This window comes from Lemur catta, chromosome 10 (assembly GCF_020740605.2).
Source record: "Lemur catta isolate mLemCat1 chromosome 10, mLemCat1.pri, whole genome shotgun sequence".
In the NCBI taxonomy this organism is placed as follows: domain Eukaryota; kingdom Metazoa; phylum Chordata; class Mammalia; order Primates; family Lemuridae; genus Lemur; species Lemur catta.
The window spans coordinates 70460807-70480248 of NC_059137.1; the positions used below are offsets into that span (position 1 = coordinate 70460807).

Below are 19442 nucleotides of genomic sequence, written 5' to 3' on the forward strand. Positions count from 1 at the left end.
GCCTCGCGCGCGCGCCCCCGTCCGGCCCCAGCCTTTTCCCGTCGGGGACGCGCGCGGCCCGGCCGGCCCTGGCGCGTGCCCGCGGCGCCCTCGCTCGGCTCCGGCTGGTTCCGCCCCCGTGCGCGCCGCCCGCGCCCCCGCCGCGGCGAAGCTGCCAGCCCGGGAGCCAATCGGCGCTCGGCGAGGCGGCGTCCACTTCCTCGTCCGCCCGGCGCGCGCTCGGGGCGGCTCCGGCGGCCGCAGGACGGGGCGGGGCACTCGGCCGAGCCGCTCTGCCTGCGTCCGCGCTCCCCGCAGCCAGGGGTGGGCGCGGGTCCTCGAAGGCGCACGGCTGCAAACCGGTCAAAAGGAAACTTCGGGGTGCCCGGAGCGCCGGCTGGCGGGGCGATCGGTTGGCTTTTCGGCGTGGTCTTTAGGATTAGCCGCCCAAGGAAGCGAGATGTCGAAGCCACCACCCAAACCAGTCAAACCAGGTAAGGCAGGCGCTCGCCCGGTCCCCTGGCCGCCGCTGGGCCGCGCGCTTCCTCTGCCACTTGGCCCGGCGGACCAGGCACGCACCCCGCCCGCAGCCCCGCGTCCGAGATCGGACCCACCAGGGTGGCAGCTCTCAGCTTCGTTGCGTTCGGTACAGGGGAGAGATCACTTTTGATAGCGAGAGGATTTCGAGGATTTAAAGAATACATATTTTAAAAGAGGAGTTGCCCTCGGTGTTGCAACATTGTCATTCGCTGCAACTTTCCAGCCGGTGTGATGGTAACGTCCCATTGAAGTTTTCCGGAAAGACAGGACCATTGATTTCCTTAAAAAATAAATAAATAAATATGTCTTGAAATGGCCTTTAGCCACTTCCTCTTTTCTTAGTGTGTCACTGTCAAGTTAGGTTTCTTGACCGGCCAGAGCGAACGGGAAGTGCGTTGCTGCTTGCAGGGTGGAGTGGGTGAGCGAGCCTCCTTCGGGACTCGTGAGAGGGGCAGAGTTTGAAATTGACCTCGGGAGCTTGGGAAGAGCATTTGGAAAACTCTGTACTCATGCTGCTGGCGGGAGGAAGCTAGGATGCGGCAGAGTAATCTCGGCTGTGACTATTCCGAAGTGTCACTTTATCATGCAGTACATGTCCTTTGCCTCCGCTCTCCCGAAGACTTTGGCGTGCTAGACCGGAGAGGGGTGAGATTACTAAGTTCCTCAAAGCAGTTTTCTTGGCCGCGAGTCCTTGTTCACTTTTGATTCTGTTCTTAGAATATTTTCTGTGACATGGAGAAACAAGGGAATTTAAAAGAGACTGACGCATTTGAATTAAATACTGTAACAAACTCAGGTGCGTTCATTTGGGTAGGGACTTAAAGGAAACGCTGGAAATGGAAGGTAAATGGCTCCGATGTACTCTCCGGGTTTTCCTTCCAAACTTGTGTAATTTCAGCATAGTGAAAGCTTAAACTTAGTTTATTTAAATCGAATTTTTAAGTAACTTTCGTTGCAGGAGGTAAGTTTCAGTGATTAATTTTCTTAAACTTTGGTTAAGCACTACAGCTTTCATAATTATCCAGTTTTCTTTCTTTGCAATCATACAGTGGCAGTATCAAGTCTTTTTATTGGAAAATTATTACATACTCACATGTGTAGAATAGTTATTCACTGAGGACTTAAATCTTGGTGGGCTGCGTGTGAAGGAAGTAGCCGAGACAGGCTCTGCCTTGAGCAGAGATGGGGTGTGGCTAGAGTTGAGCTCTGCACTGCATTAAGTGTGGAATCCGATGAGAAGTTTGCATTTTAAGTGCTTTGGATGAGGTAGCAGCTTTCTAAACTCTGATGTAAATTAGGACCTCTAGTATCTAACAAAGCAGAGTTGTTCTTTGATAGCTAAACAAAGTGCCTTATTTTTGCTTTTCTTTCTTTCATTCTTTTTTTTCACTGTTGTGCTCAAGCAGAACAAAATACCTTATTTTAAAGAAAGTCCTGAGACACATTGCGTGAGGTTTTTCATCTCTCCAGACATATTAAATGATGTCTGTGTTGTATCTGGAGGGACATTGACAGGGATGTGTGTGATGCACACATACATGCAGGAGTGTATGTATACTTGGATATTCATGCACACTTGCGTGTGGTTAGGGACTATCCTGTTACCAGTTGGGGTTACACTCCCAAGAACCATTTTTGTTGTCTGACATCACTGCTTTCTCCTTCTCTTCGGTAAATGAGAAAGCACATGGTTAAACATGACTGTGGTTTAGAGAGAACTTTAACTCCACATGAATTTATAAATGAGATCCAAACACAATTAAAGTCACCATAGAAACTGGTTTGTAGGTTTAGTAATTTACAGTGAGAAATATTACTGTCAATCAGACTTGAAACTTTGTGTGGGCTGACTTAATCGAAAACAGAAGTGTCCTCTTATAGTACTGTCCCACATTTACTGTGTGTTAGGCACTGGTCTAGACACTTTTACATGTATTTACACATTTGCTCCTCCCAATAACCCTGTCAGTTCAGTGCTGTTATTATTCCCATTGCACAGGTGGGGAACTGAAGTTGCACAGAATGGTTAGTTAACTTGTCTAAAGTCAGCAGCTGGGGGTGGGGGTAGTAGACAGGATTAGAACCCACTTAGTTTGGCTTCAAGTCTGTGCTGTTAACCATTATGCTATTCTGCCTTAATGCCTTAGGTCACAGTATACAATTCACATTGGTGGTCATGCGTATGTGAGAGCTGGTGGGCAGGAAGTGGGAAGGAAGGGGCCTCTGGTCCTCAGTCAGACTTGTCCCAAATGCATATAAAGGTGACTCCTTGGTGGGTAGCAGTAAGGAGGGTGGTGCTGCACTTTAGTTTCTTGTCCTGCAGGCAAGCTAACATGGGTGAGAATGTACGAAGCAAGCTTGGAATTGGGGGAGGAGGGGTGTATTTAATTTTTGGTTTATTATTACCCTGCCTCATCCCAAAAGGACTTCTCAAAATACAAATTATCTGAGAGAGGGGGAGAGAGAGAGAGAGAGAAAGAAATATAAAGCAAAGTCATGTAGGAGGAGGGAGGAATAATAAGAGGAAATGAGAGGAAAAGTTAGCTTACAGACGGACACGTATGTCATAAGATCCAACAAAGTTACTAAAGGAGGGCTGTAGATTTGGCCCTCAGCTTCAGGCAGACAGAAAAAAGATCAATGACAAGATTCCCAGTGCTCATAAAATTAAAATGTGTTATTTGCTCTGAGAAGTAGTTATTTTAATGGCCTTGAGATCTGAGACAAACTTTTCCCATGGGTTCTCTTAAAGTGTTGGAGTGGACTGGGTAATATAGAAGATTTGGAAAATATAGTACAGATAAACAATAAATAAATATTAATAAAAATATACAAATCATTCCTATCATCTGATGATAATCATTATTTACATTTGGTTGAATTTTCTTTTTCAAATCCATGACATTCAAAAAAGAAAAACAATTATCCTCAGAATGTTTTCTCAGCTTCGGTTTTAAGTGTCTTGCTTTTGGCTGTCATATGTTTTCAACAGTCTGTGTAGTATTACCTACATTCTGCTTGAAAAATCAATTCTGTCACAGCTGACCTTTCCTTGCTTACTGATTTTTTTCTATAGGATCACTTTTGGCCACTCAAGGTCTGCCATTGAAACCCTCCCCTTTAATTGTTAGTGGTGCCACCATGGTACTCTGTCTGCTAAGATGAGTTGCAATTTAATGGTCTTCAACTCATTCTTTGTGGGACCCTGCTTTCCTTTTTCTGAACCAGCAAAACCTCTCGATTTTATACATACAGCATATATGTTGTTTTCAGCCACCCTCAGGAAGCTTGAAGTTCAGTTTGGGTGAATCTGCCTGACTTGTCAAGTATAGAAGACAGCACTTAAAGACTTTTTTAGAGACTTTATTCTGAAACTTGATGTAAGGATAGGCCAAAGGATATTGAATGAGATTTGGACCTTAAAATCATCTCATTTTGACTGGATTCAATAACTCTCCATTGTAGTTGGAAATCTGATGTCTGACTTTGGCCATTTCTTTCAAATGGCTTATTGATTTTGGTGGTGAAAGTAAAGCAACATAAATATTTCATGTGTCTTGGGAAAATAAATGCATGGAACTTTCAAGAAGCAAATGTCAGTGTTTTGGGTTCTTTTGTTATTCATGGTAAAAAAAATCATAAAACTTCAAAGGCATCACACATACGCTGCTTAAATAACACGACCGAGAGGAAAAACTTCTTCATCTAAAATGATCTCAATTTTTGTATAATTTTTTCCCCCCGGATAAAGGAATTAATCAAAGCTGAGAATATGCGGTTGGCTTTGAAATATGCACATGAATAGTTTTCTCTCGTAAACTTGATGCTGCATTTATACCTGATGGCAGAATAAAGTCTGAGAATCATCTTGAAAATTCCAGAATGATGTTGATGGTAGTAATAATTAACATTTATTTGACCCTATGTGTCAGGCACTGTACCAAGCACTTTATATGGTCTGTCTCCTTTAATTATTCTGACTTTCCTGTGAGGTGGCTCCTAATGGCCCTGTTTTATGGATGAGTAGTACTTAGTGAGGTAAAGTAAACTACTCAAGGTCTCAAAGCTAGTTAGTGGTTGGTGTGACCTGGGAATGGAACATAAGATTTCACTTGAATCTGTGCATTTTGGGGCAGAGAACCTCGTGAGAGATTCTACTGGGTTGGACCCACTTTTGTTGGGTTTATTAACTTATGCAGTTGTGTCACTGGCATTTGCTTTGTATAACTGTAACTGTCCTCTTTCATTGGATCTGTATTAGACTATTAGACTGCATATTTTCTGAGTCCTTTGTAACTGCACAGCCACTAAACTGTTTATAAATGACAGATACATAAAAAGTCTTGATATATGATAAAGTCGTTTTGTCTGGAAGAAGGTGGTGGGAGAGACTGTAGTTGGGCTCTTCTTGTACCTTTATTATAAAGTAGCAAAAGCTGGAGGCTGTGTTTGTCTGATCAGCACTTCTAGAAATAGTGAAATTTCCTATCTCTTGTGTTTCAGCATTCCCATGGCTTGACTTCCATGTGACTAGTGCAGGGAGATTTTCTGATGCTACCTTATATCTCAGGCATAAGAGACTGTTGCCAAAGTTCTCACTTGCTTATGGCACAGGGGAAGAGAAAATACATTTTACAAAAAGATACAGAGACCTTTCAGTGGGCTGTTGTGAGTGAGCTGTCAAGTAAAGATTCTCAATGAAACAAAGAATTTCAAAAGTATTGCAAATATTAATATGGAGAGTGCCAACTGTATGGCATTCTACTGCACTTATTTAACCAGATGGCTATTAATGTGCATTTAGTTTATTTTTGATCTTTTGTTATAACAAATAGTATCAGAATAGCCTTATTGTTGCTTACAGTGTAAATCCATGGGATAAAGTCCTGGCAGTGGGATTTGTTGTGTCAGAGGATATGTGCAGTGTCATTTTCATAGACATTTCCAAATTGCTTTCCAAAGAAGTCATGTCAGTTTACTTCTCTACTAAAAATGTGTAAGCATGTCTTAAACAGAAAGATTACAATGCATGTTGTAGGAGACATTATCAAAGTGTGATCAGAGGGCTGGGAACAAGGAACTTAAGGAAGCTGAGAAGCTGATTTAGAAGAGGGGTAATTTAAGCAGGGTCCTGAATGCTGAATAAGAATTTGCTGGGCAGCAAAGGGGAAAAGTCATTTGACTCAGGCAGAAATGAAATAACTTAGCACATCCTCCTGTCCACATTTGCCTGACTGCATAGGGGCTGAGCTTCTCTCAGAAAAGCCAAGGAAACTTGGTGCATGCATATGGAACTGCAAACTGGAGAATTTTTTTTTCTGTATTCAAGAGAAAGCCATTTGCCTAGTGTAACAATTTATGGAAAATGGTACTCGTGCACATAGAAAACGAGAATTTAAGCCAGGCGCAGTGGCTCATGCCTGTAATCCTAGAACTCTGGGAGGCCGAGGTGGGAGAATTGCTTGAAGTCCGGAGTTTAAGACCATACTGAACAAGAGTGAGACCACGTATCTACAAAAAAAAAAAATAATAATAATGGAAAAATTAGCAGAGCATGGTGGCACATGCCTGTAGTGCCAGCTACTTGGGAGGCTGAGGCAGGAAGATAGCTTGAGCCCGGGAGTTTGAGGTTGCTGTGAGCTGTGATGACACCACTGCAGTGTAGCCCTGGTGACAAAGTGAGACTCTGCCTCCAAAAAAAGAAAAAAAAAAAGCAAGAATTTAAATGTACACATCAGCTCTCTGTGCAGGTCACTTATCTGTTTGTCATAGTTAACAATAGCTGTAGGTTTTTAGTTTGCAGCCATGAGTTAAAGAAGTTTAGCACTTTTGAAATCAACTAAACAAGTTACTGGTGTGACTGCTGTGGCCACCTAGTCATTTCCTACTTTATATTTGGGCATCTGTAGAATGTTTAGAAAGCCACAAGGCAAATTTCTCAACTTAGGATAGGAGTTGGGGGATAGATTTATGCATTTTGATTGGCATGGGATTTTAAAACTCTTTAGCTTCCCTTGTAATTTGATAAGCTATTTTGATTTTATATTCTTGGGACCCAAGAATGCACTTAATGTGCATCTTTTCTGCCTAGTGCTCCTGACTTCCAGGGAGCCTGAAGGCAATTTGAATTCAAGTTAAGGGAGCCCTTCTAACCAACTCACATTATACGCATGCTAAAGGGGCTGCCTCAGCCGAAGACACCTTAGAGAGGGTCTTTCTGGCATCCCTGCACTCCAGGAATTTTGCTTGGTTCTGAGAAACTCCTGGGTTCTATTTCGGGATTCCTGGCTCCCCATCAAGGCCTTGAATCAATTCACTCCCATAAGACAAAGAAATGACTTCAAACTGGAGGTTATTCTGGTTTGTCTGTCTTCTAGGAACTTCCTGACTAAATCCATATTTGGGGAAAAGGTGCTTCCAAACTCTAGCTCACTGAGCATGGGTGAGGGTGGACTGGCTGAGAGAAGCCTCTCTAGCCTTTGACATAGTTGGCAGGTATCTCAGACTTTAGGGGATTTGGAAGATTTCAGAGTCTTATCTTACCTTGCGTGAAAACCAGACTCTTAACGATTATCTCTGAAATGTTGACCACCCAGGTTTACAGAATTTTCTGGCTAGCACATAATCTTTTACTACTTTTTGGGCCTATCATTTTGATGAGTTAGTGCTCAGCTTTGTCTGATGGTAGGCCTGGGAGAACCTAAACTGAAACTATTCTTACTTCTCAGGCAAGGAAAATGGCTGTGAAACATTGCAACAGAAACCATTCCCTCCAAAGGTCATATTCTGAATGGTGTGCCAAACTTAAAATTTTCAACCTTATTTTTCTGTTGGGGAATAAAACATTCTCTTTTAATCCTCTGCATTCAGGTTCTGAATCTAAGTCACCCAAGCAGCTGCTCACAAGAAACGGGGCCTGCCTTAAGCTGAAATGTAAAGTGGAGTCATTGCTTATAGAGACTGCCCACTTCCTCTTTCGGGGAAGCTCTCCCATCTGAAGCCTTTCCCACTCTTGGGGACCAATTCTGCATCTAAATATGTGGGTCCTAAAGAATCCCCAGGACTCAGGCCCAGCACAATGGCTCATGCCTGTAATCCTAGCACTCTGGGAGGACAAGGCAGGAGGAGGATCGCTTGAGCTCAGGAGTGCGAGACCAGGCTGAGCAAGAGCCAGACCCGTCTCTAAAAAAAAAAAAAAGAAAGAGAGAAAAAGAATCCCTGGGACAACTGGAACTTGGTTTCCTTTTCTCTCAATTCCATAGGGCCCCTGAGAACAAATTCACTGCTTCTCAACTGATGAACAAATTCACCGTCAATGTTAAACCAATCATTGATTTATTGTCATTCTCTTCCCAAAGGTACTTACATTAAATGTAAGATAAGCTAAAAACAAAATTCCAAGAAGGAATTCCCTTTTAAAATGAATGACTCTTTAATGATGGGACTTTAGGCATAAAGCCTCTCTTATAGGGGATATTATAGGATCAAGCTATGCCTTGGAGGAGGAGGAGGCAGAGTATAGTAATGGAAATTAAACATTCACTTTGGGATGAACTTCTGGTCCCAATTTTTTGGTTAACTTGCTAGGTGACCTTGGTAAGTCACTAGACTACTCTGGGCCTCAGTTTCTTCATCTGATGCTAAATGTGATTCTAATTATCTTCATTGCCTTAGACTGGGCTTTCAAATAATTTCTCAAATTGGTAAATAATTTCATTCTGTGCTGCTTCCCCAAGACTCCAGGGCCACTTTTTATTATCTCCCACCCCACTGCCAGCTACTCTCAGTGCTCAGTGTCATGTGAATAGAAAAATGTGGAGGAATTAAACAAGGGCTTTTCATAAGTCCATGAAAAACAAAGAGAGAGTGGAAAGGATAGGATGAGGGTTAAGGAGGGGGCATAATGTATTAATAATTAGGTCTGATATGATTTCACTTAGGCTTTGGCTACGTAAGGCAGCATTTTTGTTTTGTTTTGTCTTGTTTTGTTTTGCAGCTGTCTAGAGAAAGAGAACACTGGGATAGCCCTGCAAGGATGTGTTTGGGGTTCTATATGCACAGATTCCAGTGAGACTCTTGCAGTGACCAAAATGTGATCATTCATGAATGGCCATCGAGACATTAAGGACTTTTATGTTTGGAAAATGTAAAGTTGATTATAACTCAGTAATTAAAATTAGTTGATTATAACTCAACTCTGTAGACCTGAGATCTGAGACCTGTCTTCTACTAGGTTTTAGAAATTAATTCTCTATGCAGAATATCATTCAGAATCCTCCTTTCTTTTTCTATCCTATTTTTTCCCCATCTCTTTTGGAAGTGACAGTTTTAAGCCCTGGATTCAAGTTCAGCCTTGCTTTATAGACATTCTCATATTTGATTCCAGGGAGGAGAGTTTTCAGTGCTTCTCTCTAGAAGAGGGAGGATGAGTCTTCTAAGAGATTGGTTTTCAGTCCACCCATCACTCTGCCAGTTACACTGGCAGAAACCAGAAACCTCTTTTTTTTTTTTTTTTAAAGAAAATAACATTTATATATTTATAGGGATCCTGATATAATGGCAATTTTAAGAACATAGAATTACACTAATGGGAATAAATTTTATTGCTGTGGCTTTAGAATTCAAACAAAAATCATTCTATTCATAGTTAAAAATTATGCTCAAGTGTTAGTTTTCCACTAGCTATCCTTAAAACCAAAGGTAAAGAATGGCAATTTGTTAGGACACATGGCAACGAGATAGCAGGCCACTTGTGTGTGTGGACAAGGGGCATAGGAGGAGAGCAGATTCCTAGTGTTTAATTTGAAAGCCTACAATTTAGATGACCGCTGCATATTGGTGGCAAGCCACTTCCCCAGAGAGCACTGACTCTTCGCCTCTTCTGTCCCTGTGGGGAGAGAGGTTATTTTCACTGTCACCCCATCCACATCTTAAACAGCAAATAGTTCTGCAGTCCCAGGGGTTGGGAGGGGACCAAGGGCATTCCTCGAAGATTAACGGCAAATTTTACCATGTCCATCGCCCACCTTCCCCAATCCGTGTCCCCATGTTCATAAAAAGATAAAGTGATCTTCTGGGTTTCCATTAGTGAAAAAGAGTTTTAAAAAAAAAACTTAGCATTTGCAATCTCAGAGATGGGTGTGGCCTTAGGCTTTGGAGGGGCTGGAGGTCAGTATGTGACTTTTATGGGTGTCGTCATAGCTCTTACTACCCCCACCAAGGCCTTGAGAGAAAGAGGGATTTCCACAGGAATCGTCCTGTAATTTACCGTATTTTAAATACACCTCCAGAAAACCACAGCTTTTCATTTGTCTGGCCTTGTCATTCTCTGGGGAAATCCAGAAGGACTCTGTTTTCTTGAGTCCCTCTTCCTCTTCCCAAGATCTGAACTGGTTTGGGAAGACACCTTGACATTTCTTTGGGTTAAAAGTATCCCCTGGCCTTTTTGGGATTCACTTGGACTTCTTCGATCTTTCCAGACCCTCCTAAGTTCTGTCTAGCCCCACCTTTCCGTAAACAATCCTGACTTTCTGGGCCAGGCCAAGCTGGAAAGGACCTCCAGACCTGGACTGCTTGGACTGAGCCATCAACGACATGCCAGCTCTGGCCCTGGAGTACAGGGGCGGGTAGAGGTGTCATGTGCAATATTTCCAGGCCTCTAGGCAAGCCTTGCCACTTTTATGAAAGGAACACATGCAAACCTTTTGGAGTAGTGTTTCTGGGCCTTGAATGAAGATGCAATTAGGGAAACAATTTCCAGTTTAAACGCTGTTGTCTTAGTGAGCAGATCTTGGAAGAAATGAAATGTTTTGGGCATCTTGTTGGTTTCTTATAGATGGCTTCTCTACACTCACTTACCTCTTTTTGGTTCTGTTATAATCTGAGGTTGGACTTTTGTGGGGTCTCTTGTGGGTGCTACATAAGAAAATTTGAATCCTTTTGTCTTCTGAACGGAGAGGGGCTCAGTTTTCAAAGATACTGCTGATTCTTTGCTCTTTACTTTTTCCTCTTGTGTCTTATAATCCTCCTCACGTGTCCAGAGTTTGTACTATTATGCCAGAGTTCTAGTATTAACTAGAAATAGTAAAATACCCTCAGCTACAGATTTGAGCCCTGTGTGTTTATCGAGTCAGCTTTGATTGAGCACCTAGCTTAAACTCAATTCTGTCTCTAGTGATTCTCTTTTCTTTTTTTCCTAGATACCGTGTATATCCTTGTCTCTACCAGGTTTGAAAGGGGTTCTGCTATAAATAAAGGACATTTTTATCATAATGTCTTGCTAGGATGTGTCTTTATAGAGGGGTAAGACGAGGCCATTTTTAATACATTCTGAGAGCATTTTATTGTTGCTAATAGTACCAGGTATCTAAATCTGGAAATTTTCCGTTTAGTCTCTACACGCTGTTACACACATTCATATATACTAAATGCTCTATCCTGGTGTTTTTTCACACTGCGAGTGGTGACCCAATAGATTATGAAGTCAGTATGACTACTAGCATCCTGAAAGAAAGAAAATAGAATAAAAACAAACAAATATCAGAGTGAATCACTCAAAGTAAGGATAAGAATTTTTTGTAAAAGCTTTTTGAAGTTTTATGAGAGTGTGTGTGTGTGTGTGTGTGTGTGTGTCCTGGGATGTGCAGTATATTTATTCCTGTGGGTCCCCAAAGGGTTTGAGAAACCCTAGCGTATGCTCAGGCCCCCAGCCTAACCTGTCACCATTTTCTACTCCAGGCTTCAGGTACGTTCCTAGACCACACCTGCTACCTCCAGCCCGTGTGTGTGTCTTTGTACTGCTCTTTATTCTGGAACTGCCCCATGCTGCCCTCTTTGCTTCAGTAATTGCTGTTATCTTTCCAGAATCAAAGTAGATGTTCACCCCCTATGAGAGCCTGCACTGACCCCGGGAGTCTGCTCACTGTGTTACCTTGCGTGTCCCTGTCTTCTCTGTTTCGTGGGTGTACTTGGCATTGTAGTTGCTTAACTCTCCACCAGTTTTTTTCATGGCAAGGTCAGGGAGAAAAAGAAAACAAAGGAGGACTCATGTTAATAAATACTTTGCTGATAAATGAAAATACAGGTTACTTGTAAGTTATTCTCCAATAGCACATCAAAAGAGAACACATTTTTATGTTGTGCATGGAATTCTATTCATTGTAGACAATTTAGAAAATAAAGAAGCAAGTAAATATGACTCATAGTTCTACCACCCAGAGATAACTGTTAACGTTTTGGTGTTGTTTCTTTCCAGTTTTTCTTCTATGCATATTTTTGTTTTACATAGCTGATAGCACGTATAATATTACTACCAGCCTTTTTTAATATAACAACAAAACATAAATATATCCCCCAAAAGCTAATTTTTAAGGGAAATAATAAACTTTTTTTTATATTATGGTAACCTGTATTCCAACATATGTATACATTTACACATTCGTGCATTTCTCTTTTTTCTATAAGTAATTCTATATTCATAGACATAGGCTTCAAAAGTGACATTTTTAAATTCATATTTAATTCTTTAGTAACTCTTGAGGGACATAATGTTAGATGCTATGCTTTGCTTTACAGAAGCATTAGGATATCTCTTGCTGGGATATTGTAAATGATAAATTTATAATATACAGGACTAGGATTTTGATAACAGTGAGGACAGAAACAAGGAATGAGCCCCAAAATAAGGTAAAAAGGTGCAATAATTAATAATAACTAACATTTATGGGCACATACAATGCATCAGGAAATACACTCAAGATTTTACAAATATTAATTTGTTTAGTGTCATTTATTCCTTGGGTGCTAACATTAAAATCTCAGATCTCTCTGAGCAGTGTTCAGAGCATGGGCTCTGGAGCCAGATGGCCTGGGTTTAAGCCTCTTCGCTACTGCTCCCTAGCTGTGTGGACCTGTGGACCTGGACTAGTTACTTACACTCTCTAACATCAGTTTTCTCAGCTGTAAAATGGGGTTCATAGAGTATTTACATCAGGGGATTGTTTTGAGGATGAAATAAATTGCTGCAAGTTAGTGTCTTGCATGGTGTCCAGCCCATGGTAAGTATACTGTAAATGTGAGCTTAGAAGGGCAATTTTTTTTTCTAGAAGGGTAATTTAGTTTTGGATTAAAGATTTTAGTGTTAGGGATTTACTGTCTCTAATCTTGGATATATAGAGTCATTTGCCCAACCAATCATTTTATATAGGAGGAGGCTGAGACCCAGATTGGGTTTGGGGTCAGTGAGAGGCATATTTGGAGCCCCAGCTTTTCATGCTGTGGCGTGTGCTCCTTTTGTCTGACTTCTAACTTACAGGAAAAGGGGACCATAGGATAAGGGTCGGTAAACATTATCTGTAAAGGGCCAGATAGTAAATATTTTAGCCTTTGTGGGCCACATAATGTTCTGTATTACAGCTACTCAACTCTGCCATCGTATTTTGTGAAAGCAGGCACAGACAAAAAGCAAGTGAATGGCTGTGTTCCAATAAAACTTTATTCATAGATACTGCAATTTGAATTTCAGATCATTTTCACATGTCATGAAATACTGTTTTTCTTTTCATTTTCTTCCCATCTGTTTAAAAATGTAAAACCATTCTTAGCTCAGGGGTCATACAAAATCAGGCATTGCTGTCATGGGTCAGCCCTCGGACTGATCTTGGCTTTTGCAGAAGGTGGCCTTTGTTTTTTTTTTTTTTGAATTTCAGTTTCCTCCATTCTTTCCCAAGGTTTCCTGAAATTAACTCTGTAAGCAGTTTGTCCTGGGATGAAGGGTTTTTAGGGGCCATTGCTCCCAGTCAGGACACAGTTGGCAAAGAGCTCGTCATTTGAAATTTTGAACTCTGCTATTTGGGAGTTTTATGTTCTGTGGTGAAGGAGAAATGAATTAACCGGCGGGTCCGGTCCCTCAAGATGTAAAAGTATCCAAGTTGCTCAAAGGCACTGAAAAGTATAAGCAAAGGAAAAAATGGATTAGAAAGGCACACTGTTAATAAACAGAACCCTCTTGTCAGAAAACACACTGGCTACTGTTTTTAACAAGTCTGCCATTTCTGCAGCTGAAGTCAAGACACGTTTCAAATTCTTTAGAGTTTTTTTTTCTTTTTCTTTTTTGGATTGGCTAGGGGAAGTGGCAGGGAAGAGGTGATGGTTGGAGGAAAGAGAGATGAAAATGTCACGTTCATAGTCTTTTCTGCTAGTTATGTCCTTTAAAGGTATATGTCCAAATAGCACTGACTGAATTTGATTTCACTAATCCAAGAATATAAGTATGAGGGAAGAAATTTATTCCTTACATCAAAAACTCTTGGACGTTGTTACGCTCACAGTATGGTTTTCTTTCCAAGGATTATAGCCTCTCTTTTTATTTTCAAGAGCAGTGGGCTTTTCTGGACTGATACCAATAGAGATCTAGGCCAAGAAGGCTGTTCTGAGCTAATCACCTCATTTATGGGCTTTGGAATCCACAAAGCCCAGGGGATCCCGTGTCGGCCCAACTGAGCACAGCTGTTTCCTATCACCCTAGGAATCAAAAAATGATGGCCTTGACTCTTGGATACTGTCTGTTTTGTTTTTGAGTGGAAAACATCCTGTTTCATCATGAATGCTTAATAGAATAATTTAAATATACTTAGTAGAAATAACGTTAATCCTTTTACTTACCCTGAGAATATTCAGAGGTGGTGACACTATTTTTTTTTTTACACCCACAGGGTATAAATTAAGAAGATTAATACTCCGTGTGTGTTGTTAGATAAATAAGAAAAAACTATATGTATATAGTAAATTCATGTTTTTTACAATTCTCTTTTGATCAAATAATTCTCTTCCTTTTCTTTCTTTTTGAGAGCTCTGAGATTGAGTGTACCTATCTCCTTTTGGGAGAGATGAGAGAATATTTTTTATATACTGGCTGAATTTTGAAATTCACAAAGTAGAGGAAATATTACCCATTCTTTGTAGAGTCTTGTAGCAAATTCCTAATTTGATCAGATGGTCTGAATCCTAGCCACTAGACCACCTGGAAGGGATTGATCAGATGGTCTGGAGCAGTGGCTTCCAAACCTTTTTTGACAGAAGTTCACCTTAGCCTCACATTTCTTCCAAAATCTGTCATTCAGCTTTGGCTGACTGGCCAAATGGTGGAATGCCTACTTCAGTATCTTTTCTGGCATATCAAGACTTCTGCTTGAGCAAGGATTGTAGATTGCACAGGTAACCCTCCTGCCTAATCATTGTGGCAGTACCAGTAATGCAAACCAGGCGTGCCATATGGATTTATGTATTGTAACTTATTCTGAATGTGTGCTTTATATTTTGTGCCTTATATGTCGATATTCTGTCAGTTGAAAGTATAAAAGTATATTTTACTATTAGAAGAATAAACTGTTGTAATAATTAATGATGCTTGTAAGGCTGTTATAGGTTCAAAAAGTATTATATAAAGAGTAAAAAGTTAGAGATATAGATTGAGATTTAATGTTGAGAGAGTGCAATCGTTAATAATTCTGTAGAAAACATTTTGTAGAACATTCTTTGTGGAATTACCTTCAGTGAAATTGCGTCATCATCATTAAGCAACTCTTCAAGTCTAGGAGATGAAGAGAAGGCAAGTCTTGACCGCAGTTGGTTCCCAGTAGGGAGGAAGGAGCGCTTACTAATGTGCTGGAAACATCATCACCTATAGTAGTAGCTACACTGGCAGAATTAGTGCAAAAATGTCTTGCTTCTTCAGAGACCTCATTTCAGAGAGAGCATTTGTTTAGTTTTGTAAAAGTCCCATCAGGCTGCAGTTGATAGTGCCAAAGAATTTTAGTTCCTGCCCTTTTACATCAAACCTTACAAATGAGTCTATTGGAATTTAATGAGATTATAATCATAATTAATTTTTAAAATAAAATTTCATGTCTGTTGTTGTATCCCAGTAGTTCATTCTGTGAAAATCACGTTTAGCGTTGGCAAATATTGATTTTAATATTTGGCCATGTGGCAACATGCCAAAAATGTGTATTTAGTAATTTTCTTAAATATTTGGCTATCTACCTGTTCATTCCCAATGAAATAAAAATTTCACAAAACTGTAATTACTTCTTTTAAATACAATGTACTCATCTGCCTCTTTAGCGCAGTAGGCAGTACATCAGTCTCATAAATACAGTGTACTCTGCTCTTTTCTGTCCTACTTAATTTTTTTAATAGCCACTAAATTAGTTTCACAATTCACTAATAAGTCATGACCCACAGTTTAAAAATGTTGACACTCACTGCCCTTTGGGAACAGTGAGACAGTTAGGTAGAGATTATTTTTGTATGTAATATTTTGGTCATACAAATGCTGGGAAGGATTTTCTAATTATGTCCTTTCCCAAAAATGTAATTTGACATCTCAAAGGCATCTTAAGACTCATGAAAAATGAATTAATGCTACTGCCAAACAATTTTCTATAGTGGCTGTACTAGTTCACACTCCCACTAGCAGTGTCTGAGAATTGCAATGGTTCTATGTCTTTGTTAACACTTAGCATTGTCAGTATTTTTTTAAAAAAGTGAATAGGCAATTTTTTAGAGCAGTTTTAGGTTTACAGCAACATTGAGTGGCAGGCACAGGGATTTCCCATATCCTCCTGCCCCCACACATGCATAGCCTCCTTCATTATCAACATCAGAGGGAGACATTTGTTAGAATTAATGATCCTGCATTGTCACATAGTTATCATAGTTTACATTAGGGTTTGTCTTCTTGTAGTTTCTATGGGTGTGGACAAATGTATCCACCATTACAGTATCATACAGAGTAGTTGTGCCACCCTAAAAATCCTCTGTGCTCCACCTGTTCGTCCCTCCTCCTAACCCCTGACAACTACTGGTCTTTTCACTGTCTCCATCGTTTTGCCTTTTCTAGAATGTCATGGTTGGAATCATATAGTATGGAGCCTTTTCAGACTGGGTTCTTTCATTTAGTAATATGCATTTAAGGTTCCTCCATGTCTTTTCATGGCTTGATAGCACATTTCTTTTTAGTGCAGAATAATATTCCATTGTCTGAATGTGCTACAGTTTATCTCATTGTCAGTATTTTTCTTTGTTACCATCGTAGTGGTTATGTAATAATTATCACAGCCATTTTAAATGCAAGCCGTTTAAATATCTCATGCTTCCCAGCATTCTTAAACAGAAGGTAAATGAAATAGTCCATCTACTACAGGTAACCAAGGTCTGATATTTTGAATGGTCACTCCTCTTGCTGTTTATTGCATATCTGTCCCTTATGGTGAGCAGTCCCTTTTTAATGCTGGTTTTCTCCAGAACTGTGCTCCCCACCCCGCCACCACACAGCAGGAGGTTTGGGGGGGTAGTGAGTGAAGCTTAATCTGTATTTACAGCCGCTCCCCATCGCTTGCATCACCACCTGAGCTCCGCCTCCTGTCAGATCAGTGGCGGCATTAGATTCTCATAGGAGCGTGAACCCTGCTGTAAACTGCACATGTGAGGGATCTAGGTTGCGGGCTCCTTATGAGAATCTAATGCCTGATGATCTGAGGTGGAGCTGAGGAGATGATGCTAGCGCTGGGGAGCAGCTGCAGATTATCAGATTATCATTAGCAGAGAGGTTTGACTGCACAATAAATGTAATGTACTTGAATCAACCTAAAACCACCCCCCTTCCCGCTCTGTGGAAAAATTGTCTTCCATGAAACTGGTCCCTGGTGCCAAAAAGGTTGGGGACGGCTGCTCTAGAAGCTTCTCCACTCTTCACCAACAGGGAATAAAATAGGTTAGAAATTCTATGTTTGAATTTGTAAGCTCCAAGTCTTTCTAAGTGGTGTTCCTGGGCCTCAGAGGTGCACTGATATGTATTATGTTTGCATACCTCAGAAGCAGAAATTTCTCTTTCCTTTTGCCTGTAAAAGAGCCTGTTTCAGAACCCCTCCCTTTACAACCATGGCAGCCTCGACCGCTGTGGACAAGGGTTCATTTATTAGAAGTCTGGGGTTAGTCTAATTCCAGAGGAAAATACAGTGTGTGGCTGATGGCTAAGTGGACTCACTCCTTCTCCATAGGGGGAGGGTGGGGTTGGAGAGAAAAGGGAAGGGCATGCCTGGCAAGGTGAAGAGCCAGCAGGGGTCTGCTGCTGCTGCTGCTGCTTTAATAAGAATTTGCTTATCTTGCTTATATAAGCAGAACAGCCCTGCTCAAATCCTTAATGCCGTCCTCATGCTGGTTCTTGCAAGATTCACCTAAAGCATCAGACAAAAGGTTGAGCCTCTTTCCAGCCTCAATTCAGGTGAATTCCAGGGTGATTTCAGGTCACTCATATAGTCTTCTCAGCTCTACTTTATCTCTTTGCTATACGTAACCAGACTTTGATGAGAAAAGGATCAAACTTGACAGAGCTCGAAGAAGACATCTAATTTAGTCTGCTTGCATATATAAGAACAAATAAATTTGGAATTGATCAGTGCCTGCTCTTAATGGTCTATTAAGATGTTTCCTGGTTTTTAGCTGTCTGTAAGGAGGAGAAGATACAGGGCGTCCCAAAAGTCTCCATACAAAGGAAAAATTTTGTAATGAATATTTTGTAAATAAAAGTACATTTAGCTACAATTTCCCATTTTCCCTAGGTATGGTGGTGACTTTTGGGATACCCTGTAGCAACCTAGAATTCCCTAATTTCTTCCCCTCAGTACTCACTAAACCTGTAGACCTATAGAACATTGCTCAAAATTGAACTAAATGTGATGTAAAAATGATCAGTGAATTAAGTATTATTAATTATTGTTCTAGTGAGAATATCTAGGGTTGTTAAACTGTAATCATAAAAATCATCTGTTTCTTTCACAGTCTATGGTAGTTTCTATTGTATTCTTTTGTTTCTACTTGACCCAATTTTGAGAATGGAATAAATTAAGGCCCAGAACTTTTATAATGTGTGAATCAAAAGGGATCCACAAGAGGCTAATGTCCCAGCATTAAGCAATAAGTAGGATTGTGCATATGAAAGGATTTTCTCCAGCAGATAGAATGTTCCTTTCCATAGTAGCCTAAGAAGTTGCCTGCTGTTCAATGTTTAGTATAAATCAAAATGCAAATAAATCTCCCACTTCCTTTCAGCTGGGAACATTGTAAGGAAGCTGATCACAAAAGATGCCATTATGAAAATCAGTGGTTTAATCAGACTCCATGTATTTGTTTTTAGGTTCTTTAATTTTTGTTGAATTTTACTTAAGCCTGTTGAGTTGGCATTGGATCTTGTTTCCAAAATTAGCCATAACACATTTTGTTGCTGCCTTCCCTCAAAGGAACAAGAATGTTCTGTCATTATTGATTTTGGTCACAAGTGGACTGCTTGCTTGTGTAACTGCTCTTTGCAAAGTTCAAAGTAATCAAGATAACTGATTTTCCTTCTCAGAGAAACAATCAAGTCAGCAGAAAATACTTTTCTCCTGGCAGCTCCTCCTCCCACTTGGTGTTTCCTTTCTTCAGGGTGTGTGAGTGTGGGTAAAAAACAAACTCCAAACAAAAGAAGTTTTCACTTCTGCCTATTAACCTCCCCTGATGGCAAAAAGAGTGTTTTCTTGTAGACACACTAAGTCACAGGGGATCTGAGCTACTCTTCTATATTAAGACATTTAGAAGAAAGAGAATGATTTCTCCTCCCTGCCCCAAGTCACATCATTACTGTTTGCATTGATTATAAAAGTATTCGCACTCAGTGTAATGAATGTAAACAATAAATGTAAAGTAGAGTGTGATGGACCCGCACAAATGGTGCTGTTATTCAAGGGTGTGTGCGTGTGTGTGTGTGTGTTGTTAACATCGACAGGATGATAGTTGGCCTACTGCTCTATAACCTGCTTTTTTAGGTAGAGCGTTTTCTACTTGTCAGTGTCTGTGGCTCCGCAGCATTTTTTTTTGTTTTGCTT

General features: G+C 40.6%; 1 protein-coding gene across 1 annotated transcript in view; it reads left to right on the forward strand.

The window, feature by feature from the left end:
* Nucleotides 1-228: 228 nt before the first annotated feature.
* The window catches only part of OSTF1 (osteoclast stimulating factor 1), a 47983-nt gene continuing 28769 nt past the window's right edge, over nt 229-19442 (forward strand). Inside the window, exon 1 of the mRNA XM_045562585.1 lies at nt 229-473. Coding sequence (XP_045418541.1) covers nt 440-473 — 34 coding nt within the window. The 5' untranslated portion in view covers nt 229-439. The remainder of the gene's footprint in view (nt 474-19442) is intronic.